The following is a 26,801-nucleotide window of genomic DNA, read 5'->3' as shown; positions in this document are numbered from 1 at the left end:
TCTTTGTAAAAGAGATGTTCCAGTCCCCTAATCTTCTTCGTAGCCCTTTGCTGCACCCTCTCCAGCAGTTCCCTGGAGAGGGAACATCAAATACCTTTGTATCAGATGTACTTTTAGAAAACTGGTAAATTGAGAGAAAAAGAGCACAACAAATGCTTACTTCTGGAAAGGTTTCATTGCAAGACCTACCATCTATGGACATCCCTGCAAAAATCCAGCTCAGAACAGACCAACTTGTAATATGAGGAAAGACAAGAGATTGCCAGGATCTTGCAAAGCCGTCTGGCAACTACAGCTCAGCACCCCACGTTGCAGCAGCCTTGGGTTCACCCCACCTACTCTGCAGAAGCTGCCTTGAGGATGTAAAGTCTTTCTTAGCTGCCTGGAAAGGGATGTTAGTGCTACGGTTCCACGTGTCTAAAATAGCATGAAATTAATTCAGGCCTTAGCCTCACGGTTTTACCAAAACCAGGGTCCCACAAATACTCCAGAAACACTGGGGCTTTCACGAGATTGCTAAATAAACCATCATTAATTTGATGATGTTTTCTGAGTAGCAAATGATAATGGAAGAGATGTATGGCGCTCAGGTACAATGAGACATGTACCTGAGCTCAGGTACGATGAAACATCAATAATATTTTAGAGCTACATACTGTAAATGGCAAAGTTTAGACAACTGTGCTGGTGGAGTTAACTTGCTGATATTCAAGGATGAGCTTACAGACATCGAGACAAATTTGCAAACTTCTCCAAACCATGTGGAAAGATAGCCAAAATCAGATTCCTAGCAGTTTATTTTCTTCGTGGTGGAATTTATTCTGTACATTACTGCAAAGAAAGAAGGCAACAGGAAACTTACTGAAAGGCTGCAACGCACCAACAGACAAATGAGCAAACAAAACAGGCAATGCATTTCCTCACTAATCTGATGAAATCAGGAAAATGAGATTACAAAAACACAGAGCTTCACTACTGTATCTCTCCCAATGCAACTGTAAGTTGTTACTTGCATGTAGTGTTTCTAAGAGCATGTTTCTTTTCTTTCTGTCTTTTATTCTGCCTGAGGCAAAGCTCCTGTACCCCGGAGTAACAGAAGAATGTGATTTAGTAATTGTAGAGTCACACCTTCAGTTGTAGGAAGATGGGAGCAAGGTGAATCCTCTATTTGTAGGAATAACTATTTAAGACCCTTAATCCTCAGACTCAAGGTGCATCAGTGCATTTGCTCCCAAAACAACAGTACGTCAAGATATTTTGCATGAGATACCATTCCCCATGTGTGTGCACGTGAACAATCAAAGCACCCAGGACTCACTGGGAAGGAAATGAAGATGTGGGTAGCCCTCACTTCTTCTGATTCCCCAAGAGCCAAGAAACTCCATAAGGATCATCAGATTTGCACGAAATTTGTTCCTGTTCAGTATTTTTTGAAGTTTTGTTTTGTTCAAGGGTGGTTATTTTTCCCCCCTGAAGTTTTCAGGAATTCTGCCTGCTCAACACTGTCTTGAGACAAGGCACTGCTGGGATCTTAAAGACCCCAAAGTGATTTCATTGTTGAAAGAGCCATTCACCCTGCAGCCTTCGTGTACCTTGCCTGGTTACCTTCTGACCGAATACAGATCTCTCTTTATACAAGAAACTTGAGACTCCGTGGCACTGTTCCAGAGGCTAAACAAAAAGAGGTTGTAAACTTTTAACCAATCTGCCTCCCTACAACTAGCTACAGAGAATAATTTTCTGAAATCAAATCTTGTCTGGAAACAGAACACACTTTTGGAAGGGTTTTAGGTCTACAGGCTACCATGAACCAAAACCAGGCTATCCTCTTCTTCTTGCCTCTGGTAAACAAGGATAACATCAGAAAGTCTTTGGCAGAAGCAGACAAATGGAACACTTCGGGAAAGCATGACCACCAGCAGTCATAGGGGATGGACAAATCCGAGGTGAAAGGGAGGATGAGAAAAAAAAGATGCAACGTACTGTTCCCCATTATGGGGAAAAGCCCTCTTCTCAGAGTGGAGAAGAAAAAATCACTGAGAAAATATGGAAACTTTTCATCACAGCAATCTCTTTCAATATTGAGTTTTAGACTACTTAATTTTAGATGTGTAGGAAATAGCTAGGGATGACCAAATAACACATGCACAAAAAGTTCTCATTCTTAATACTCCGATACTACAGTGATGGATCTCTAGCAAAAACATGCAAATAAAAACTCATTAGTCATCTCCCCCTCATCCACTTTTTTTCTTTATATTCAGCCTTGGGCGGTTTCCTGTACTTATACAGGAAAAACAAAGCGTATTAGCAGGAGATACTCTTCCTCAGACTCATCCCTAATAGCACTGGTAGCATTTTCCAAATTCACATAATGACTAGAAAACAGGAACAGAAAGGTCCCTTCGTAGTTACTTTCCAGTTGAAGTTGGGTCTCCTGTTTGTACTTGGATAGAGCCTGGTACCACTATCCATGCTTATCCATTTCACACCATTATCAAAAGGTTAATTACACCATTAGCCCAGATTGCAGATCGTTTGAGAACCTTGTTGAACTCTCCTCTGTCTGTTTTCATAGAGATCAGCAAGGGCGGGTTAAGCTCTTCCGATCCTCAGTGTGAAAAGCAGCCATCTCTCCAACCGTGTGCAGGAAATATGGCGTTTTACTGCTTTCCAGAGGAGAGGTAGGGGCTGATTTTTAAGGTGATGCTGAGCACCCACAGTGCCTGCCGCCACCTCTGAAAACCAGGCTACTGGGAGATGAAATGGGGAGCAACAGAACTAGACCCTCCTCTTGTGACTTTACTTCCTTCAGCAGCACGAGCAATGGCAATCGACAGAGAACAAACTGCGTCCATTAAGACAGCTCTTCTCCAGTCAGTCAGTTCAGCTGACCACCATTACAGCACGTGCATGGATCTTCAGCTTTTTCATGAAAGGTTATCACTTATTTCTAGCTGTCCCAAGTAACCCAGTCACTGTAAGCATACCAGCAGAGGACCAAAATCATGGCAGTAAAATTCACTAACAAAACACCTGGACAGCCTTGCCAAAAAAGCCTCAAAACATCCCCCACAATTATAATGTTTCTTTTTCCTTTTTTTCCCCAGTAACTCTCTTCGTTCTTAACATCTATAGCTGTTAAAGGAACATTATCAATCTAAAAGCAAAGAATGTGTTTGTTGTTGTGTTTTTCTTTAAGAAAAAAAAAAAATTCTTATATATTCAGTGGAGCTTTTTGATTCTATGCCCAGATACCTACGTTACAAAATATAAGACAAAATTATAGGTGCACAGTGTGCCAAGAAAATCAACTCAGCGTGGCTTGCCCAGGCTTTTTGAAAGAAAGCATGCATACTGTGTCACTATTATGATTTAAAATAGCTGGGCCTCCAAAGCCATAACACTACTGTAGTATAGTACAAGGTGCCTGCAGACGCCTGCAGCAGCAAGCCGACCGATTAGCTTCAGGACTGCGATGAAAGCACAACTTTGATTGCTGTTCAATGTGTGTATCTCACAGCTTCATTTTGGTACAAAACAAACCTATGATGAAATGAAAGAAAGCTTAGGAGGAGGGCGGAAATAACCTGAGTCTTTTACAATAATCCTCATTATTATTTACTACAGAGTGCAGACTTCTCAGTTTCAATGGAGAGGGGGATTTTGTACAGTAAAGCAGAAGAAAATGGGGTTTTGCATTGTAAAAGGACTTCTGCTTCTTTTGAGTTTAAAACGGAGGTCAGAAAAGCTTACAGTTCCCTGAGCTCAAGGCTTGCTGGAGGTAAACAGGAGTCTGTACATACGAGCGCGCACATTGTCCTGCCAGAGAGAGCCCTCTCACCTGCTTCCAATGGGGCCTTCTACATTGCTGAGAATCAAGACAACACCCAAGGAGCTTTCGGATATGTTCTGACACTTTACCAGACAATTTTTTTTTTGAAACTCGAAAGGAATTTTTATTTGTTGGCACCGTTGTTTTTTTGGTGTTTGGTTGGGTTTTTTTTGTTTTTTTTTTTTTTTTTTTTTTTTATAATGCCCTCCAGCTGCTCTGGGATGCAGGTTAGAAGCAAGGGTTAGGTTCAAGCTGCTGCGAGTTCATAGATGTCACAGGATTCAATGCAAGTCCTCACTAGCTCGGCGAGGAGACACGCTCTGGCCTCAGCTCCCTCAGCCTCATGCAAGGGAGAATTATTCAGCAGTGAGAGGAGGATATAGAAACGACAGAGGAAGGAGAGAAGATCCCTATTCCATGAGGTATTGCCCGATAATTGCCAGCTGAGCTTAGCTAATACAATTTCATCCTTAATTAAGCTTCTAATTAAACCAGTCTCTGCCCTTACCTTCATACTACCTTCAATTTGTGTTAGCTTTCTTAGATCATTTCAAAAAGATATCTAGCTGTCTCTTAAACTGATGTGTACCATATTCTTCCAGGGGCTTCCCGGATGCTTTCCTGACTAAAATTTTGGTACCGTTCCTACACTTTTTACTTATATGTTGTTAAGGAAGTCATCTAAATTACTCAAAATACTTTTATTATGAATTAATAATAGACTTGTATTAGTTTTGTACCAGAAGGAATCTCAATTTAAAATTATCTTGCCTGCTTTTTCCAAGGTTAGCAATAACTTCCTCCAGAAGAAACAGTGATCAAAACATCATACAAAATTTTTGAAATAGTACTATATATGCAGCAATTGCATTTTTCTGGACTTGCATTTAACCGAATTTACCTCTAATAATTCATCTTGGTAACTGGTTCCCTTTTTTGCTTTTTCCTCACTACAATCATACTACAAAAATGGATGAATCCATACTTTTCTATGACAATTTCTAGAGTTCTTTACTGTTTTTTTTTATAGTACAACCAGCTGTCTACTAGTTATTTATCTAGCATAGACAATACCTTTGCTTTGATTTGTTACTGCTGTATTTGCATTGTTTTTATTTTATGTTTAAAAGCCTAGGCATCTATAATGCACAAATTTTCTGGGCTAGAATACTGTTTTGCTGTTTGGCATTGATAATATCCAAATTCCAGCACCAGCGTAAGACAGAAAAGTCCCGTCTAAACACACGACAAGGCTGGAGCCCAGATGAGCACCCCAGGCTTTACACAGGCGCAGAAGCCGAGAGGGGTGAAGATGCCTATTTAAGGCTACGATACAGGTCAAAGCTCTGGAGAAATACAGGGCAGCTGGACTGAAAAACGAACTTAAAATATCAAGTGGGGGGCTAGACTAATTCCATTACATTTTAATGTTTCTGCCCTGCAAAGAGGCCAGAGATCCCAAAGACTTCAACTCCCTGAGCACATCTCTGTGCCTCTGAAGACAGAAAAATTCATTTTTCTCTACGTTTTCTGCTGCACTTATCAATTTAACTCTTGTTTGCTTCATAGTTATTAATTAGCACAAGCCTCTCTCAGGAAGGGTGTGGGGAATGTACAGATGGAGAACTTCAGTGTGGAAAAATTAAGGTCAACTTTTTTTAGGGCTTTGTTTCACAAGTCCTCAAACGAGGACACAGAGTATAATTCACTCTCCCCAAACTTGTAGCTCTTTGAGTAATAATATAAATGTAGCAATCACTGATGCAGCTAATGAATTTGCTTGTGTCCTAATTTAATTATATCTTCAGATATGCCATACAATAGAAACGAAGTTGTAAAGGCTGCTGCTTTCCTCCTCTCATCTCGCAGCCCTTCCACCAGCAGTGGAAAGAAAAGATGCCAATCCTGTAAGTCATCAAAATCAGCGAAGCATTCGAAAACAACCGCTCTGCATGTGCACTGTGCTTGGTCAGGTTTTTATTACAGCAGCCATCTCAGGATGACCTGTGTTGTTCACCGATGATAAATATCAAAGGGACAGGAGAAAAAAAGGAAACAATTTCTTTGGACTTGGCACAAAAGAATATACATCAAGCTGGGCTCTCTGCATTTACCACAACTACTCATAACCAAACTACCCACTCCAACTTAATAAAAAAAAAATCTCATTCTATTTCAGGTCTGGTATGATGATCCATAATAGATTTTTCACTGAAATTGTACAGCCAGTGCACAGAAAACAACATGAAGGTGACTTTGTTTGTAGGAATCACTGCCCTTTTCGTTCTCAAGTGCAGCACCATTAACTGATCCTCCTCCTCCTGCTCCCCTTTCTCTATGCAAAGGAAATTACTTTCTACTGCCTTTTTTCCTAGCTGCCATGAGATTCAGAAATTCCTCTGCACAGAGACTCAGAGGGCTCGGATTCAAAACCAGCTTTGTCAACCACCATCTTGGAGCAGCCCATTCATTGGGAATGACCCGTTCATTGTGAGCATCGTGTCAACTCGGCTACAATCAAAAGCGTGCTGCAAAGATAGCTAAACCAGTGCTAAAACCAGAACCAGGTGGACCTTTGCAAAGTCGCATGCCCCAGCTAATGGGCCTGCAGTGCCACCCAAAAGCTGCTAGATGGATCTCCGGGCCCTGGGCCAGAGTGCCTGCAGGGCACTGTGTCAGATGGAAGAGTATGAAGTTTGTGCTATAGCAGAAACCATTGCTCCTCTGCATCAGTGAAAAGGCACCGTGTTCCTCCCCAGTCACTTCCACTACCAAAATTTTGCTGAGGTTTATGGCAACGTCTCTGTGGGACTGATTATTTGACCTCAAAGCTTGGCCAAAACTCCCTTATGTCACATGAAGCAAACTCCGTTATTGCACGATTATGGCTCAGCCAATTTCTTTTTGAGAAGTAACAAAAATTATCCTTGCCCATTTCCTTTCTAAGGTGCTCTCCTGTAAAACTCCTCTGGTTGAAACTCTCTAGAATAACGGCTTCCTTCAGTACCCTGACAACTACAGCATGCAATCACAGACACTGGTGGCACAACGGGAAAGTTTCCAGAAAACTTCAGTTACGATGAAGCAAGGATCCCATCTCCATTCAGGCTGACATTTTGGATATATTTTACTCTTGGGGTTTTTGTTTTGACTGCCTCATTTGGCAGGATTATCATACATGATAATCAAGCCAACTCAGATGTCTTTGTTGCCAACATTAACACAACTAATACTCACATATCCAACTACCCCGGGACAGATAACCTATGACAACCGGAGACAGAGAACCGTCAAAGAATCTGCACAAAGCTCAAGTGAACAGGAGAAAAATCACACACGGATGGGGGCTCCATCAGAAAATGATAAAACCGGAAAAGGACAGCCCAGGCAGGGCGAAGAGCCGGCCTACACTTGGATTGGTAGACATGTACAAACACAGAGGTATATGTAGATGTAACTTCTATTGTCAACATATATTTTTTTTACAGGGATAATTTTAGAATATTTATAAGGCCGTACATTATTTTCAGTTTGGAAATGCAATGTATTTATTCACTCTTTTTCTACGGCTGGAGAAAGGGCAGTATTTATTAGGTGAAGTGTCTGACAAAGCCTGTAGTGCTGTTAATCACACCAGCTTCCTTGATATATTAAAGCTATTAGGACTTAACTAGATAAAGATGCGCATGTTACTAAGTGAATCACCTTCTATCTGTCTAATGGAAACCAAGTGTTGATTTAAGCGGAGTCATCTGTTTAAAAAAAGAGAGAGAAAGAAATTGAAATAAACCCAAGATTAACAGATGTCACAGAAGGGTCAATGGCGAGCAATGCTGGATCCAAGACTTTTAAAATAGAAACTTACATGAATATTTGAACTCACTTACATATTCTCTCTGCTTGTCTTTGGAAATATCACATTTAGTATCACTTGTTTAGTTTTAAATATTGCATCCATAATTATCTATACATAGGACAGTTTCTGTGTCATGTAAATACGTTCAGTCCTCTCCACCCCTAGGCTCCTGGGCTACAAAATGATATTAGTAGATTAATTTCTAGATGATTTAAAATATACTGTCTAAAATAGTCCCAGTACATTTATATTGGCTAGGCTGGTGTGGTTTATGTGTTTATATGTGCTGTTCTCAAGTACTGGATGGTTTTAGTATTAATGGGCCATGATTATGTTGAACACTGTACTGGCCAATATAACTATTCAAAACTAGAGGGGCTTTTAAACACAATAACAAAAAGGAACGCTGATTTGTGGTTAAGTCCCAGACACGGCTTAAGTTCAATTCCTGGCTGTGCCACAGATGCCACTGTGATACCTTGGGCAAGTCACTTTCTGCCCCTTAGCTGTAAAAGAGGGAAATAATATTTTCTTTTTCCCTTACTTTTCTATTTTGTGTGTTTAATCTGTCAGAGCAGGAGCTCTTGTGCTATGAGGAACACAATGAAGCTACCACAACAAAGGTCCATCCTAAAGGGAGGCAGCTCATCAGACTATCATGCCCATGGCACACAAGGGCAATGACATTCTGCCCAGTTGGACTGCTGGCTGATCGCTGGAGCTCACCAGGTGTAGCATCAGCTAATAGTGACAGGATGAGGGGTAATGGTTTTAAACTGAAAGAGGGGAGATTTAGATTAGATATTAGGAAGAAATTCTTTACTGTGAGGGTGGTGAGGCACTGGAACAGGTTGCCCGGGGAAGCTGTGGATGCCCCATTCCTGGAAGCGTTCAAGGCCAGGCTGGATGGGACTTTGAGCAGCCTGGTCTAGTGGGAGGTGTCCCTGCCCATGGCAGGGGATTGGAACTAGATGATCTTTAAGGTCCCTTCCAACCCAAACCATTCTGTGATTCTATGACTAACTGGGGATAGAAAGAGAACCTGTGACATGGGTTCACAGCCCTGCACTAACTGCTGAAAGAGTGGGATACTTTAAAGACGTGTAAAAAGTTGTCATGATCATACTTGTTCTAGATTTTTATAGAATTAATGCAAATCTTGATTTTTCTTACTGAAAGATGAGATATGGTTTTGTCACAATCCCAGTGGGTAGGATGCAGGAACAGAGAAGGATCTGAGGAAACTATATTTGCCATCTTGGTTTCCTGAGCTCTAGGAGGGGCAGGTATACTTTGAACCAGGTATGCATGTTGTAATTTTTATTGACTGCCTATTTTTCTTCTTACCTTCGCTCTGACTCCCATAGCCCTAAGCAGGAGTCAAACAGCAAAGGCTCCTTCTGTTTCTCCTCCTGCAAACTAAGCAGGACAGGATCATTTCCGTTTTGCAATTTTTATTTGGGGGGGGAGGAGGTGCATATAGGGTGACAGAAGATATGGACTTTGTGTCTCTGTAAGAAAGGGAATATAGCTTCCTCTGCTCTGAATCTTTTCCAAGAGCTGAATAGATTCCAACCTGAAAAGACTCCAGCCTGAGTGGAGACCTTTCAAGCTCCATGCACTTTTCCTCCCTGATACTCAACTGCAAATGAAAATGAAATATTTTCATTCCAGCAAGATCCCTCTAAAAACAGATCTTTGACAAGGAATAATTTAAACTTTGATGAATCAAACTTCAGTAAAGGTTCACCCTGGAGCATGAAAACCAAAATTTTCCATTTATGTTAGGATGTTTTTGGTTGCTCATCTGCAAATCACACACACACAAAATCCAATGAAGAGATGACCTTATGGTCATTTCTATTCCTTTAACCTATAAGAAAGAGAAATAAAAGTCTTCTGTGTAGCATGCTGCACACACGTGTTGTTCACTTAAATCCCTTTTCTCTGATCTGCTCTACAGAGTATTTAGTCCATACAACTGTTCCACATTCTCTGTCGGCATATTCACCACGCATTTCCATTCCACATCACATGTACACAGCCTATGCACAAGAATGATGGAGGCTACGTTTCCAATCTTGTTTGGGTTTATCTTTGAATGCCAGACAAAACAGACTTTATGTGGTTTAATAAAAGATCAAGTCATCTCAATTTGGAGACCTTACATCCACTTGCATGCCTACTCAATTATAAATACAAATAGTTGATTCCCCCAACAGCAACTAATCTGAAGACTGTTTAAAAGATTTTCAACTGGTAATGCATTATTTCATTCCTCCATTTTGCCCACCGAATTCCTAGATTTTGTAGGATATAGTGCATGTTACCTAAAATTCCTCTGGGATTTCTGCTCTTAATAAGCAAGTAGACAGCTATGCAGATCACAAGCACACAGCTGTTGCCAGCATTAGGAATTCTTATGGGGGAAGACATCAATGAGATTAAAAATAAATAAATAAATAAATAAAAAACCCACTCTGTGTTTGTAAAGTTCTACACTCTATCTTCAGCATCATGCTTCCCAACTACTGTCTGCATCCAGAAGTGATAGAAATTTGGGGTAAAATCTGTAGTGACTCAATCACGAAGTCTTTAGGAGTATTTCACTTTTGCCTTTTTACTTTTCAGAAAATATGCAGAGGAGCATCATAGATGACTGCATGCAACTGAACGAGCAGAGCTTAATTAGTCATCGCTTTTGAATACTAGCACAGCAACTGTGTGCGAGCTTGAACTACCTTCAGTCACTCTTCTCTAGAATAAAGATAATATTTTGTCTTGCTTAACTTTATTTTAGAGCACTGCGGAAGTGTATACTCTTAATTTCTGCAAATAAGCCAATGAACTGCAGTATCCTCACCATGTGTGACTATTCATATTCAATGCTAGATTTATCTTTTTGGTATAATCACATTTCCTCCGATCCAAGAGCTGACATTTCAGAAACAGACCTCAAAACACCATCATAGCTTGTAACACTGCTTGGTAGGCCAGGCCTGCGACTATATCTAAGCTACTGCACTTTGATAATATCCTCCAGGTTATAGATAGTACTTAACGCTGTGTATATTAAACAATTTCAAAACTGTGCAAAAATTGATTGTTTTTCATTTATGCTGTGGTAGGATCTAATGATATAATCAGTGCTAACAAATGGATGCAAGAGAAGGCTCTTCCAAAGACCTTACAGTCTTCAAGTTATGAGGCTGCAAAAACTCACATGAATGCCCTCTCGCCTGGCACAGGGGTCTGCTTACGCAGCCTTCGTAAACAGATCACGTCTAAGACACTGTACAGCAACGTTCAGCTGCGTCGGGCTGTATTGGGTGACCAAATCCAGTAGCCATCAGTTGTGTACAACGGCCTAGCATAAAAAAGGGCTATACTGAACAGGAGTAAAGTTTATCTGCCCCAGTCAATTTTCTTTCTGGTGCAAGGCTTGTAGCAGTCTTAAAAAAAGAATATAAGAAAGTACAGAGACATAAATGACGCTTTTCCTTTTCTTACCAACTTATCCATGACTACTGTTTAAAGTACTTGCTCAACTGGACTTTACATACAGACATCCTGTTTGATACGCCTCAAGCGAGCCCTTCTCCATGAATTTGCCTCATCTCTCTCTCAGTTTCTTTCTATTCTGGCTACCAAAGCTTCTGGCAGCAGTGAATCCTACAAATAATTATTTTTTGTTTTCATTTTTACCATGTATGCGTGATAATTTTATTTTACTGTAGCTGGCGCGATGGGAAGCATAGGATACTGGAAATGGAAATCTGCAGTTTTTCCTTGTTTACCTACTGAAATACTATCAGATTGGTGAGAGAAAAGCTATTAAAATTTTAAGGCTGCCTAATGACTTAGATTGATGGAGGATGTGCTTAGTTGTAGTCCAATTTATAGAAAATGGGTATCCTCCATCACAAAGTTCAGCATCGAAATTGCTTCCGTATGCTTGTACTTCAGCATCTGGAAAAAGACTAAGGATTAAATTAATAGGGATACTTAATCTTCCATATGTCTCTTAATATTCTTCCACATCCCCCAGGTTATTACTTCTGCATTATTGCAAGAACTACATATAAGATGAGTAACTGCTTGGCGGTGGTTCTTTTGATTTTTATTGATTTTGCGTATCTTTTAAAATTTCCATCCAAACCCACAGTTTTTAGTTCTATTTCTAGGTGTCAGGAAGGCAAATCCTCACACAGCTATTCCAGAAGCTGCCAACATTCAATACCTGAACTACCCAGTGCATGTTCAGCCTGCAAAGTGCTGCAGATTTCAATGCCAGACACTCTCCAAAGCCGTCTCTTCCAATAGATGACTCACGGCTCTAACCATGGTTTCCTGAGCAGAAAGTCAGATGGTTGGTTGTCAGTCTGTTACCATCAGTTTTTCAGCATCATTAATCAATTAAAAATAAAGCCAAAATGTCTCTGTCCGTTGCATACTGATGTGCAAGGCGGTCATTGCCAGTCAAGGCCTTTTTTGAAGTTTGTGCTAATTGCTACGTTACAGCAGGAAGCACAGTAACTGTTCCCACAGGCTACAGAATGCCATAAAAAAGACAAAAGACACCATCAAAAATAGACAAACCCCTCCTATTTTAGATCATGCAGGTATTTCACATAAAATTGGAAGACCGGCCACACAGGAAGAATTCTTCTAGGTGAACAAGCTGTCAACATGAAACCTGGTATTTGTGAACCCAGGAAGAGGTAAGTAAGGTAATACTTTTCTAAGTAAAATGTTAAACGACCTAATGTATTGAGCTACCTTATGTTTTGATTAAAAGGCCTCCTTTGCAGCCTGGCAGGTCAAAGGAAAGACTCCCACCACCCTTAACAGGCTCTGGAGCGTCTCTTAAACCCTTCTGCGCTGGATAGGCTGGGAGTTCATTGTTACAAATAGCATGGTTACCATTTACCTTGTGATACAATAAAATAGCAAATTTATTAACATTACGGTGAAATTCCTCTGCAATCTATAATCAAATTCATATATTTTTTGAGGAAATCAACAAGAGAAGTAAGTTAGATATGAAACCCTTTGCAACAGGGAGCTATTAGTTGATTAGAAAGCAAGAGCAGGAAAGGGCAAGAGTAAAATCAGAAACTGGACCGAGACTTATCAATGGTCATTCTTGTTCATCTGGACTGTGTTTAACAGCGTTCCAGCCAAACTGGCTTCTAATACATGTATGAATAGAATCAGTGCTCTGGTGAAACAATTACAGAAAAATATTTAGCCAGAAGGGGGTTGGACTACATGACCTTTAAAGGTCCCTTCCAACCCAACACATTCTATGAGTCTAAGAAAATGTCATACCATGTATATAAATTTTGTAACATACAGGTCTCCACCACTTTTTGAAAGCCTCCTCAAATAAAGCCTTTGCGCTTATTTCTCTGTAAAAGTTGCATACTCAGCACTCTCAGGGAAAAATATATCATATATCATATCCTTACAGTTTTACTGGACATGGGATCTATACATTTAACAATCAATTAAAGACACTGTAGATGGAGGACAAAAAACCAAACTGCCATAACCAGAACTCAAAAGAACCGTGCAAAGAAGAGAACTTCCTTTCCGTTTTGGTTTCCAAGATCAGTTCAGATTTCCAGTAGGCAACTCAAGCAGCACGGTGGCATCTATTCTAGGGTCGATGCTTTCACATGACAGATTTGTTTTCAATTGATTTAAAAAGTCGTGCAATCTGCTTTTAAAGTAAATCTGAAAAAGTGAAATGATTCTCTGTTCAGTGCTGCGCCGAGGTTTGAATTTCTGTATCTTGCTCTTTGCGCTAGTACCAGTCAGAAGACAGGGGTTCCCATTTTCAGCTGTAAGCATGCAAAATGTGCATATGCTTGGAAGGAATATCGTCGTGCAGAACTGTTGGGTTCACGTTAAAAGGTGTCCCATGCTTCACTGCTACATACCTTCTGTACAAATAGAAATCTCCATTCAAATCTCTACAACTTAAAACATAACTGTAGACAGCATTACTTCTAATGTTCCATGTGACTGAAAAAGACTATTATAAGATTTTAGTTGTGACCTTGGCAATACTGATATTAATACTGTACTTACTGTCAGGTACAGGAATAGTTCTGATTATACAGAAGGGACAGCCAGAAAATTCCTTTGGATTGATGTAACTATTCTTAAAAGACAAATTTTAAAGCGTCCAAATCATTGCAGAAATCCTATTTTTAAAACAACATCACAGAGAATAGAGCATGATGTTTGCTGCTCAGAGTGGTTTTTAAATTTTTTTTGTAAACCTGCATCCTCTTACCCTGCTCTGGGAGGTCCACAGGCAGGACCTACCGACATTGGGGGGAGTCTGGTTTGTAGGCACGACAGACTGTTGAGAGTCCAGAGACCACCAGTTTTAGCCCTCACTGTATATTCCAGATGAGTTTGTGCCGTGCCCGTATTTAAGACTGAATTATCTTAGGGCAGCCAAGCAACAAGCCCAGCTGATTACCTGAAAGTGCAAGCTGCGCCTGCTGTATCTAAATCAATGGTCAGCAAAAGGTTGAGAAAGAAGAGATTAATTTATTCTAAAAAGCCAGCATTACAGTCATTTATACCCAAGCTAAAATTAAAGCTGCGAAAAGAAAAGAGGAGACGGAGGACACAGAAGTTTTTGAGTGCGCTGTGGGCTTGCTCCTGGCTGGAGCTGCTGGGCACACCCAGCATTAAACCACTGGCACGCAGAGCTCTCTGCGTGAGGATTACCGGCGCTGAGCACACACAGCTGTGCCTATCTGGGAAAATTGGGTTTGATTTTGATTTTGGTAGCAAGCCAGCAGCGGCCAGGTTTCTTGCGGGGAGGCTGAATAGTCATCCACAGATGTTTCAGGATAAGGAGAGAGAAGGCTGGTCGCTGCAAACAAAAAACTGTTTTGCTGCTGTAATCCTGCTCAACAACATTCTCTGAGGGACCGGACCGGTGTATCTACGTGCATACAGTTGGACCATTGCTACTTAACGGGATCGATGAGCTCAGTCCGGGCACTGGGCTACCGCAGCTCCATGCCTTTGGACCAAAGCTGGCTGGTCTCCCCACAGGTCGGGGGGTGGGCATGGCAGGGGCTGCAACTGCCGGCCCTCAGCCATGGCAATCCACCTTGAGAAGAACACAGCATTGGCTACCCTCAGCTTTATAAGCAACAGAGAACAACGGCGAAGTCAAAATCTGCCGTGATAACGTATTGGATTGTGATTTCTTCTCACGAAGGCCTATCAGGTTGTGCAGTTTCTGGTTACATTTACAAAGCCACCTTTTCAGTTGCTTGCCAAAATGACAAAATTCTACGGGAAGGAATTTGCAGGAAGGTTCCTGCAAGCGTGATTCCTCCCCTTGGCTTTTGCATGTTAGGAAACAATCTTTGTTACATTATCACAAACTGTATATATTACAAGGTCAAAGTTTCACTCAGTGCACAAGATGAACGGACTCTACAGGACTCTCCCTCACATGAACACGTTCCTAATTTAAAAGAAGAAAACATGATTTTTTGCTGACTTCAATACTTGGAAATTCGGATTTGTGCCATGAAGTACCATAATTCTTGCTAGCACACTGCTGTTTGACTCTAAGCATTTTATTTTTAAAATGTCCCTTTCACATGCCATGCCCTCTGTACCGCCAGCCACATGTATGCCTCCAGAGCACGTTTGCTTGTGCCACAAGTACAAAAGCTTTGCAAGAGAGATATGATGTCCCAGAATGTCCCATGATTAAATACTTTTGAAGACGGAATTATCTGTATTTGTAAATGCTTCTTGAGTTAAAATCCACCTCCACAAAAGCCTATAGGAATATACATAAAATTGGGTTCTGCCTCTGTGAAGCAGCAGATCCTGGTCTGACAGCAGACATTCAGAAGCATTAAGCACCCAAAAGTTTAAAAAACCAAAAGCTCAGGGTTTCTTCCCTTCCTGCTTTAACACAGACTTTCTGTATACCAGCCTTCTGCTGCAAGGAGCATACTGTCATTGAGAAAGATCTATTAGAAGAACTCAGCTTATTTCTGCGGCATGGGAAGTACCATGTCATTTTTTGCTGTGGCAGGAGTGTCCACATATTTTCAGAAGGCTACAGCTCATTTTAAAATGACTTAAAGGAGATTTTTCAAATGCGCAAAAGGTGGTTAGATGCTAACACTAGCCTGCACCCCTGAAAATCTCTCCTTCAGAAGTCAAAAATTCAAAACTAATTCACAAACCAAACGGGATGTAACTGTTTAAAATATGTAGTCACCTTAAAAACCAGGTTGACATAGGTAACCTTTATATATTGCTCAGCTCGGGAAGGATTTAATTGTATGCTGAAAGCATACCATGTCCTTTACGGGAAAGAGAAGGCCAATATCAGAGAGCAAAAATACCAAAAAAATAGCTTTGGCCACCATCTGCAGCTGCGGCAAAAATGTGATCTCAGCGTTGCCGGTGTGTTGTCATGTATGCCACTGTTTGCAGAGTCCAACCGAAATTCTCTATTTTTAGCCTTTCAGCTACTTTCAGATAAAATTCCTGCAGATAGGAGTAGCTGTATAGGGCAGATAACATACAACTCTGAAACCACAGATGACCTCATGCAATTGCAAAGAAAGAAGGGTCTGTTACTTAAAACAAGGCTAAAATTTAACCCAGCTATACTAAAATTAAACAGGGAGTGTTTTACAGTCCCATTACAAGACATAAAACAACAGTCACTATAAATTCACAGTGTACTTATTTGTAAGGATGTAAAAAGAGTAATTAATAACCCCCAAACAGCTTATCTCTGAGCCAGTACAACACCACAGCTTTCCCAGGCTCGTCGGAGATTTCACAAATAGCTCTGAGAAGCTATTTTCGCTGTCATTTGAGAATTATTTGTCCAAACTGAAAAGTTATTGCTCTTTGTCACAAGTCACAAGGCGTTTTTTAGCGTTCCACCCTTTAAGTTGACATTACGGAGAGAAAATAAATAAATGTAATCCAAACTTTCTGGAAAGGGCTTCCATGTGTAAGAACAGTCACCAACCACCCATCCGAGGGAGCACTGCACAGTGATTCTCCTTCCTGCAAAATGCACTGTACCTTCCTGTTTTCTACTTCACCCTTTCTGTGTGTCACCTTTACACCAAAAGGCACCTGTGACCTTTAAAATGCCACTTATTTCCAATAGATTGAGTCCAGTTCTGAGTACTACCATTCAAGTTTATGTTCAGTATTTAAGGAGAAGTGTGTAAAGGAATGGATACGTCACAAGTGAATCAATACAGATCAGGGTGCTCAGTTCGCATCCTTTGGGATGCGTCGCTCACACCTCTTTTGCTTTACAGAATATTGGCCGGATATTTCTTCAGAACAAATCCTTCATGAGGTTATCACATACACTCGATGGCTCTTTCCCTCAAGAAAAATTTTCAGTCCTTAATGAACAGTCCACTTGAATGAACAGTTTCGATACATGAATGAAATAATCCCAAGGTAAAGAAATTCTTTCACCCCCTCACCAAATCGCTGTAAGGGGTCAGTAAAGGATGCAAACCATTTCTCTTAACTCTCCCTTTCTTTCCTTAATACCAACACAGGCAAACCTATATTTTTTAACAACGACATAGCCTCTAGCTGTCATCTAATTTTGCAAGCAAAGCCAGCATTGAAATAAAGGGTTACAAAGCACTTAACTGTTAATTTGAGATTATAGAACAAGTCTGATTTTTTCTGGCTTCACGTCACTTGAAAGGAGAAACTCCATTTGTCATAAGGAATGAAAACCAGGACAGAACAACGTTTGCTATTGCTCTCTCTAAGGAATTGTAGGTGGAGTTATATAAACAACAGAGCAACGATCAAAGGGAAATCTTAGGGACCATAATATACCAAGGAATTAAAGGAACAGAGCCTTTTATCTATTGTGGAGGAAGGAAGTAGAGCATTGAGACATGTGTAATATATAGAATTAAAAATCAAAAACCCAAGCAAGTCCCAAAAGAGACCGAAATCAATTAAAGTCTGGTTTTCTTCTTATTCTGTTAAAATGACAAGAAAGAACCAAAACCACAATCTCCCACAAAAACTATGCTCCATCACCTGGAAAAGCCAGGCATTCAACTCTATTTTAAGCTGAATTTTCCCCCACGCCCTATGAAACAAGCACTGTTCGATCGCAGACCACGTCCTCGTTCACTGCCAGTCTAACTGAGGCTTACCTTGTCCTCCACTCTGTTCAGCCTGGCACCAATCGTGTTATTCCCCCGATCTTTGCTTTTTTCTGTGGAACAAGAAACATTTTCAAATTAATATATGGTGGTATAACAAAATAGCAGCAAGCCACAACAGGGTGTGTTTAACTAGCCCACCAACGCAGTGTAACTGAACACCTTTGCAGGCTGGTCCTTCTATTCCTTAAAAGCACCTTTTTGTTTCTTTTTATAGCATTAGCCCACGCCATGGCTTTTAATAGCCCTTAAGTTTAAGGCACTTTCAACCTTAATGTTATGTTTTAACCTGGCAGTACAAAACTTCTCCCAATTTAGTTAATGTTTTAATTGCCATTTAAAAAGAATCTGCCATTACACAAAAGACTCTACAGCAAACTTGAACAATGCATTTGATAACATTTTATCTTCTTTCCCCTGTAAACGGTGTAGAAACCTGAGTTTGAAAATGACATTAACAGAGAGTTTTGGCCAGACTTGTCGCAAACAAACTTTGTGCTCCTTCCCCAGTCTCTTTTCAAAGATATCAAAGCTCAATGTGAATATTACTGATTTCACGGGAACTCTCTAATCATAGCACGTATTGTATTCAAAATATGGTGAGTCTCAGAGACAACAGAGCCAACATTTTGAAAACTTCAGTGAAAGTAGGTACTTTGAATATCTAAATAAGAACAATCCTATTTTAAAGGTGTTGATGACTAGATATTATTGTGGATGCCTAAACTTCAGAGCACAACTGGTTGGCACTGTTCAAAAATTTGGAAACAAAAGTGTTTTCCGTTAATTATATCTTCATCAGAGTAACTTTAGACACATCCTTCATGTTAACTTACCCGAGACGGAGATAAAAAGAGATGGCTTCCCTATGGATTGGTCCAACCTATAAACCAAAAAGCATGATTTTTAGTTTTTATCTTCACTTCCTGTAGCTGGAGCGGGGAGATCTCTTCACAAACAAGCAAAGTGAAGTTAAAATAGTTCTGGTTTGCACTGTAAGTAAGTGAAGCAGTTCCTTTGGGCTAAGAATAGCTTGAAATTAAACAAAGAATAACAAAATGGGACTTAGATTGGTCTTTAGCTTCTTTACCCACTGTAAAGTTTTACCATGCCCCTCGCTTTTCCATGCGAACAGAGTTGTTTCCTCTTTTCCTTGTTCTTCTGCAGCTTACTTGTTGCTTCTATCTGTCGTCTCTTAGTTTGCTCTGAAGTGCAATTCTCCCAGAGCAGGTGACAGTATTTCACTCTGAATGTATAGTACAGCCCCTAACATATAGGGATTGCAGTGTATAGTCCAAGTTAGCAGAGACTGAGGCAATACATGTAAGTATAATGAAAACTGTAAGTCCTGATCATCAGATTTTTAAGCTCTTTGCCTGTTCCTTCCTGCGTGAAAAGAAAACTTTACTTGAATGCCTTTTTATATTCCATAACTTTGCACAGTCCTACCAACATGGCACCTGTAACGCTGTCAGGTTTTGATCCCCAGACCCTATCACTGATTTATTTACAAACATCCCTCTGCTGGTGTTTACAGATACAGACACTGAACTTTATTGACGTACCTCCGCTGTAATTCCTTGATTCGCACCATCAGGTTGAGGTGGCCCTGCGAATACTGCTCAATAACATCTCGGACATCATAGGGCTTTCTAGCTTGCTGTAAAATAAAAAAACCAAACATGCCTTTAAGCCACAAGGATGTAGGAATGGTCTGTGGTAATGCAGTAAGTTTTTTTTAACCCCTTTTAATACTGTGTAAACATTTGAGATACTTCATTGTTGCCAGGATCACACATTTTTTGTGGAATAATTACAACAGTTCTGATTTCATCCACCTTTTCGTCACTGCAGGACTGCATGCCTTTCAAACGATTATCCACTGAACTTGAAGCCAAAAGAACTTGGGGCCAAAAAAGGTATATCTGGCATTTTGCTCAGAAGTTTGTGGTCACTCTAATTTCTTCTGGAAATAAGGTTCATACTTCTCAGCCACCAAACAGTAAAGAGGTCTTTCACATGCACAAGCCCTTATTCTCAGTCAGCAGCAAGACAGCTGGACTTCTCAGTTCAGCTCTTGCCACGGGAAGGTTAAAGCAGAGTCCTGGTTGAAAGTGCATGACTGATTTCCTATTCCAGAAAGAGTGGCTGAGCTTTCAAATCTACTGGGAAATACTAGGAAAACACTGATGCAAGGAATGACCAGGAAGAAAGCCCTGTGTCCGTAATTTGCACTTCATACATGGGAGCTATTAGCAATAAAACCGCTTTTGTGTAGTATTAAAGATAAAGAAAAAGACCATAATTTTAACCAATGAACACCAAGACTAACTAGAAAGCAAGTGAATTAACTTGTCGAAGTGCAGGGAAAAATTAAAAATATCTTAATCCTACATCCAGAAACTAGAGTCCAATCAGGGCCAGAGCTACATATAAGAAGCAGAAATGATGCTCTAAAACAGCAGAGAAGAGGAGTAGGGTGTAAACTTCACACATTAGACTGAACAGTAACACCTGAACTTACGATTTGGTAGAAAACTTTTTCTAAAAGATGTTAATCAAATCAGTCAAACAATAAATGATATGCCAGCAGGTTGAGGGAGGTGATTCTGTCCCCCTAATCCACTCTGGTGGGATCCCACCTAGAGTACTGTGTCCAGCTCTGGAGCCTTCAGCAACAGGAATGACATGGACCTGTTGGAGCTGGTCCAGAGGAGGGCCACAGAGATGATCAGAGGGGATGGAGCACGTCTCCTGTGAGGACAGGCTGAGAGAGTTGGGGTTGTTCAGCCTGGAGAAGAGAAGGCTCTGGGGAGACCTTATTGTGGCCTTCAGTAATTAAAGGCGACTTATAAGAAAGATGGGTACAGACTTCTTAGCAGGGCCTGCAGCAACAGGACAAGGAGTAATGATTTTAAATTAAAAGATGGTAGATTCAGACTAGATATAAGGAAGAAATGTTTTACGATGAGGGTGGTGAAACATTGGACCAGGTTGCTCAGAGAGGTGGTAGATGCCCCATCTCTGGAGACGTTCACGGTCAGGTTGGACGGAGATCTGACCAACCTGCTCTAGTTGAAGATGTCCCTGCTCATTGCAGGGGGGTTGGACTAGATGGCCTTTAAAGGTCCCTTCCAACCCAAACTGTTCTCTGATTCTGTATTTCTGACTAATTCATTATGCTGTCTATAGATATTCTGTAGATAATTTTCAAGGTTTAGTGAAAAACTTGGGAACGGATTACCATATAATATAAATTACCATAAATATAAATAATATAAAGGAGAAGTTGTAACTGTATTACAATTTCTCCTTTCTTGCATCTTTTGAGAACAAGGAAAAGTTTACAGTGGTAGCTTCTAACATATCAGAATTCGTATCCCATTTGAGGTCTCAGAAATATTTTGTCATCTGTACTTCAAAAGCTGGGGATGTCTCTATGCTGCTTAACCTTATTTCACACGCTGCAGGTTTTCCCCAATTCCATGCCACAGATACCTTCTTCTTTAAGCCCAGGGAAAGCAGGATACAAGATAAAAATCATACTGTGACACCTTCATGCCCTGCCTGAAAAGTAGCTCACACGTTTCAGGAATCATTACTTTAATAATATCACGTCATCAAACAAATTATATTTCAGTCTGCCAGATTCCCCACCGCCAACTGCAAACCTCGGCTGAATGTGAGATACTCTCTAGTGGAAGACTAAACAGGATTGGGAATTGCTTCAGTTTAACCAAAGAGCACACAGAATTCCCAAGAAGCCAAACTGCTTACACACATATAAATCATAACTAACATCCACAAAGAAAGAAATATGATTCAATGGTGGCATAGGCCCATAAGTCTTTCCATGGACTAGTACTGCAGGCATGATGATACAAAAAGAAAAAGAATTCTTGGATTATTTTTGCACTATAAATAAGCAAGAGAGAAATCTGCAAAATCAGCTTGAAAACACAGGTTCAGGAAAGCAGTAAGAATAAAGCAGAGCTTTCTGCTGCCATCCTCGTACTCTGAAGCAGGTGTCTGACAATAGAAAGAGTAGGTACGTCCCTGCCTGTTTCTTATTTACTGGGCTGTTTCTTTCTCTTCAAAACAAGAGCTGAAAACCTGGAGTAAATAGAATTTATGAATGAAGCCTAATTCCCGAGTAGGATGGGGTATTTAATAGTCACTACTGATTATTCTGTAATTGCTTCACATTGAAAGCTGATCTTTTAAAGAGAAAATACTCTTGATGCTGATGACACGTTAGTTTTGTAAAAGGAAAAAAGCCCTGCATCACGTAATGGATGAGTACTGAAGAAGCACAAGTAGGAGTCAGGCCCACAGCTTCCCTTAACTTCTCTTTTTTGCTTTCATCCCTCTGCTAATTAACCAATACTCATGGCAAAAATCTTCTTAAATGAGTTAAAATTTCCCTCATCATATATGAAAATTTGCAAAAGTTAGCACAAAAGCTAACAGCAAGTATTAAAAGTGCACCACTGGCCATTGCTGTTCCCCTGTAACTGCGTGCACAGGGAGGCAGACCCGGGAAAGGGAGAGAGGAATCCGTGCAAGGGGAATTTCTGGGAAATGTAACCAAATAACAGTCAAATAAAATGGGTAGAACATCCTTTGAAGCACAGGACGCTCTGAACTGCATTGTTTGGTACAGCCCAGTATGGTGATTAGAAAAGATTACACACACAATTCATGATTCATACCATGACAAATGAATCACATAAGATGATGAATTATAAGACTATAAATGCAAGATTTTTCCAGTGGAATTGTAACAACCCAGGCAACAGTTACTCATGTCGTCAGTGGAACTGCAACCTGTATTTTTAGTTTATACTATGTATAGAATATTTGCCGTGGTGAAAAACATAACACAAGTTAAAAACGTATTTTAGAAGGAAACTGATTTACTCAAAAGGAAAAATTTACATGGAAAGAGAAAAAAAAGATTTCAAAATGACAATGGGAAATGAGATCAAATCTCTGGTCTCTGGATCCGTGATGGATACTACAGTCGTATCCACGTACATAAGTCTTAAGACATTTAGAAACTTTCCTAACTGGAAGACAAAGGATATTTACTCATGAATCCAGCTAATGGAATAACTGAGTATGGTGATTTTCTTTCTGAAATTCAGTTTTAAGGTTAGACTGTGCCAAAGACACCTGCTTTATAACTAATAAATGAAATTCATTTTTGGTAGGTGAGGTGAACGAAGCCTAGAAAACCATTAGTTTCTAAGTACTGTTTTCCCTGTAATCTACAGAATGCTTCGTTAACCATGAGCCGTTCACCTTAACTGACGCACAGGGCTTGCATTGACTGCTACTAGAATATGATCTTTCCTACACAATTTGAAACAGTCCTATAGACTTTACGAGAGCATAAACACATCCATAAAAAAAGGTATTAATTCTTTATAATAATATGCTGGGTTCTTACATGGACATCGTCATATGGACTATATTCAAACCTGGACTTTAAAATAGAGCATAATTTTCTGTCTTAATCCTACATCCTTCTTTTAAAGAGGAAATGATGGGCAAGTGCGATGCTTCACAAAGAATTGCTTTTCATGTCCTTTGAAATGTCTCCGTTTCCCTGTTTAGCTTATCTTTATTTATTTTATTTTATTTTATTTTTTTTAAACAGGAAGGCTCTTCTTTCTGACTTTTGTCCTTGTGGTGCCATCAGGCCCTATTATAAATTGAGCTCTTAAAAAAAAATAAAAAAATGTATCTCGGCAGATTTAGGCATACAGGTGTATCCTGCAAACAGCTGGTATAGTTTAAGAACCACGCTGGGTTCATGCTGGGACCTATTTTCAAAATTTTCCTCTTCCTCTCCTTCTTCCTATGCTTCCCCCTCCCCAAAAGCTTCAGAGACATCTCTAAAAAGTACTCCTTTTAAGTGCTGGCCTTGCAATTATTTTCCAGCTAATTTTAAGCGTGACTAGTCCAATGGACTTCAGCTGAATTTTTTTTTTTTTCAATATCTATAGAAAAAACAACCCCGAAAAACTCCTGGATTTTCTTTTAGGAAGACACATTTCACATAAACACAAAAAGCTTCGAAGGCAAATATCTAGCAGAAAACATCTATACAGACCTCTTCAACGCTGTAAGATACATTTTTAAAATGCATCTTGTGCTTTACCTTGATTTCAGATATTGCATTGGACTGGTTATTAGGAACTGTATAGTCACTACTTGGCACATGTTTAAACATTTTAATTTCTTATGACTATTTTATGTGCATACAATAGAACAAAGCAGATTTACAACATACTTTTGAGGAAAGAATAATGACAGTGATTATCTCTTAATTACAGGAGAGATTTTCAAAAGCACCTTGTGGCTTGAATTTCAAGGTGACTTTGTGCATTAAGTTACTTGGGTGCTTTTGAAAACTGTACCTTTGGTGCTCTCCAAATTTTTAAACTCGGTCATAACCCTGTATTCAGAAATTATGAAGAAGTATCAGATAGCCCCGATAGGTTCCTATTGGGACATTCTGCGTCTGACAAACAGCCGCGTATCCCTTGCACGCAGGAGTGCCTTGAGATACGTTTCACTTCAGCCTCACTGATGTTTTTAGTTCTTTAGTAACAGCTAATATTGATAGCTCAGGAAGAAAAGAGACTACTAAAGAAGGATGAGAGACAACCTTGTTGGAAGGACTTTGTAGATGGCCAAGACCAGGCCTTTTGCAGATGCGAAAGTGAGAGTACAACTGAGAAGCCAGATTAGCGACCGGGATACCGAGTACAAACGAGTTTTAAGTACGAACTGAATAGTCCCATTCTATTCAGTCAAATGCTTTTTCAGCTTCTATCAAATCACCTGCCGCAGGGGAGTTTTGTTTATTTGCCAGGTGGATAACATTGCACACAGTGTTCAGGCATTTTCAAAATCTGTTTTTGACAAATACCACTCGGGAGGTAGATACAAAATGTGTAGATTTCTTGTTTCTAAGCAGTTTAGTTAACACTAGGGCAAATATTTTATGATCTAAATTTATGAGAGCAATGATTCAGTAATTACCACGCAGCAAAGGATCACAATCAGGTTTTAGAATGAGAATAAATTAAAGTTTAATGGAACTGGCCGCATTTAGGCAGTTTTTCACAGAACAGCAGTGGGCACCCCACTGGAACGGGCCACGTCCCTTGCCAAGTTACAAGTGCTGGCCAGCAAGTGTTAAGGAGCTTCTCAACAAAATGACTATAAAATTGATTTTCAAGGAGTCCAGATATTGTGCCTGCCTTAATTTTAGTCTCATAAAAACAACAGGTGAAATGTGGCAGCAGGAACTTTCTGAAAGCACTCTCTTCAAGAAAACCCCGGACGTGGGAGATTTCAGCCTAAATGGTGACAGTCCGAATACATTTTACACAACTGAAACTAATTTCTCCAAAGCTCAGGCAAACTTAGCCATAAAGTGTTAGTAAAAATAAAAAGATTCAAAGTAGGAAATTGCTAAAGAATTCAGGCAGTGCTTCTACATTTCAATGAGGAAGTCAGAATCGTGGTTTTGAAGCGGCAGCGAGCGTCGCCTTACAGAAACAATGATCTCTTTGGACCATTAGTCGTCATCGTCATCATCATCTTTTTGATCCTAAACTTTGCGCCTTTCAAATTTGAAGGAAAAAGAACACCCTCCCTTTTCAGGGGGGGGTGTCTAGATTAAGGGCGGAAAAGCTTTTTAGTCTATTGTAAGCAGTAGTGGCAAGGTCATATATGAAAATGGATGTGGGCAGTTAAGCTCCTCTCTCTCTTTGCATTTTCAGTTGTGAAGCCTGTTCTCTGGAGATTGTCCCTTATTAATTAATTTTACATAAAGCAATAAATTTCTTACATAAATAGAAACGTATATATTCACCTGGTTTGAATCAAGCTGAAGGCTGTTGACAGGTGTTTTTACTGGATTAATGAAATTGATTTAGAAACCACATTCTTAGAAAGTTTGCAGTCAGAATTTTTTATTCAGAGCAGGCAACGAGGCTAATTAGCTACTGTTAAATGCTTATGGTATCACAATATCACAGGAAGCGTATGTCAGTGAAGACTAGAGGAGCAAAGAGAGCCCGTATCTCACCAACTGGGAAGGAGGTCCCCTGCCTATGCAGATGGGAGAAGGGAAAAGGAAGGAGAAACCTTCCAATACGCTAACAAATTTCCACCCTGGTTTCCCATCAGGATTTCATTATCATTGAGTAAGAGACAGAAACAAGGCTGAGGCAGTATTTTAATCTCTAATCCTACTGACTCAGCATGACAGTAACACGCAGCTCAGAATTAATGGAGACATATGAGAATGTTTGCACTGCGAGAAAGAGACAGTGATAACAGAGGGTTAAGGGTCAAGTCCATTAGCAGAAAATAACATTTTAATTCAGACTGCATTTCAGGAGTTTAGCCTATTTCCAGTGCATCCTCAGTTGACTAACCTGCTGCTAAACAACCACGCTATTGAGGGAAGAAGAGAATAGTGGGTGTAGCTCACCATTACTGAAACGAATTGTGTTAGTCTCTCTTAAGTTTCTAAAAGAACAATGAATCAGGAGAATAAAAGGGTCTATTTAGAAAAGGAGTTTTTTTATTCACAACTCACCTGAAACTTTTTCTTTGCCACAAAATACTGCATCCTGCGAATCACCTTAATTGCAGCACGATGGTGTTCTCGCAGCCTGCGGGAAAAATGAGGCAAGGTGAGCGGGGTGAAAGAGCATCTCCGTCCAGACAATAAATATAACAGTCTGCAGTAAATGCTTCACTAACACGTGAATGTGTAATGTAAGTAGTTGCGATTCAGCCTAGGAGCACAACACACTATTATGTTGAGCTTCCCCACCTTTCAAGAAGGCTATAA

General features: G+C 40.1%; 1 protein-coding gene across 4 annotated transcripts in view; it reads right to left on the bottom strand.

Annotated features, from left to right (window-relative positions):
• The window catches only part of KCNQ1 (potassium voltage-gated channel subfamily Q member 1), a 364,018-nt gene that overhangs the window by 91,761 nt on the left and 245,456 nt on the right, over positions 1-26,801 (bottom strand). For all 4 annotated transcript variants that reach the window (XM_074585726.1, XM_074585723.1, XM_074585724.1 and 1 more), the window contains 4 exons: positions 26,544-26,619; positions 19,486-19,580; positions 18,757-18,803; positions 17,912-17,973 (listed from right to left, as the gene is read on the bottom strand). In XM_074585726.1, coding sequence (XP_074441827.1) covers positions 17,912-17,973; positions 18,757-18,803; positions 19,486-19,580; positions 26,544-26,619 — 280 coding nt within the window. The remainder of the gene's footprint in view (positions 1-17,911; positions 17,974-18,756; positions 18,804-19,485; positions 19,581-26,543; positions 26,620-26,801) is intronic.

The sequence above is a fragment of the Larus michahellis genome, chromosome 4, assembly GCF_964199755.1.
Source record: "Larus michahellis chromosome 4, bLarMic1.1, whole genome shotgun sequence".
Taxonomy (NCBI): Eukaryota; Metazoa; Chordata; class Aves; order Charadriiformes; family Laridae; genus Larus; species Larus michahellis.
This window is presented reverse-complemented; position numbering and strand designations above follow the sequence as displayed.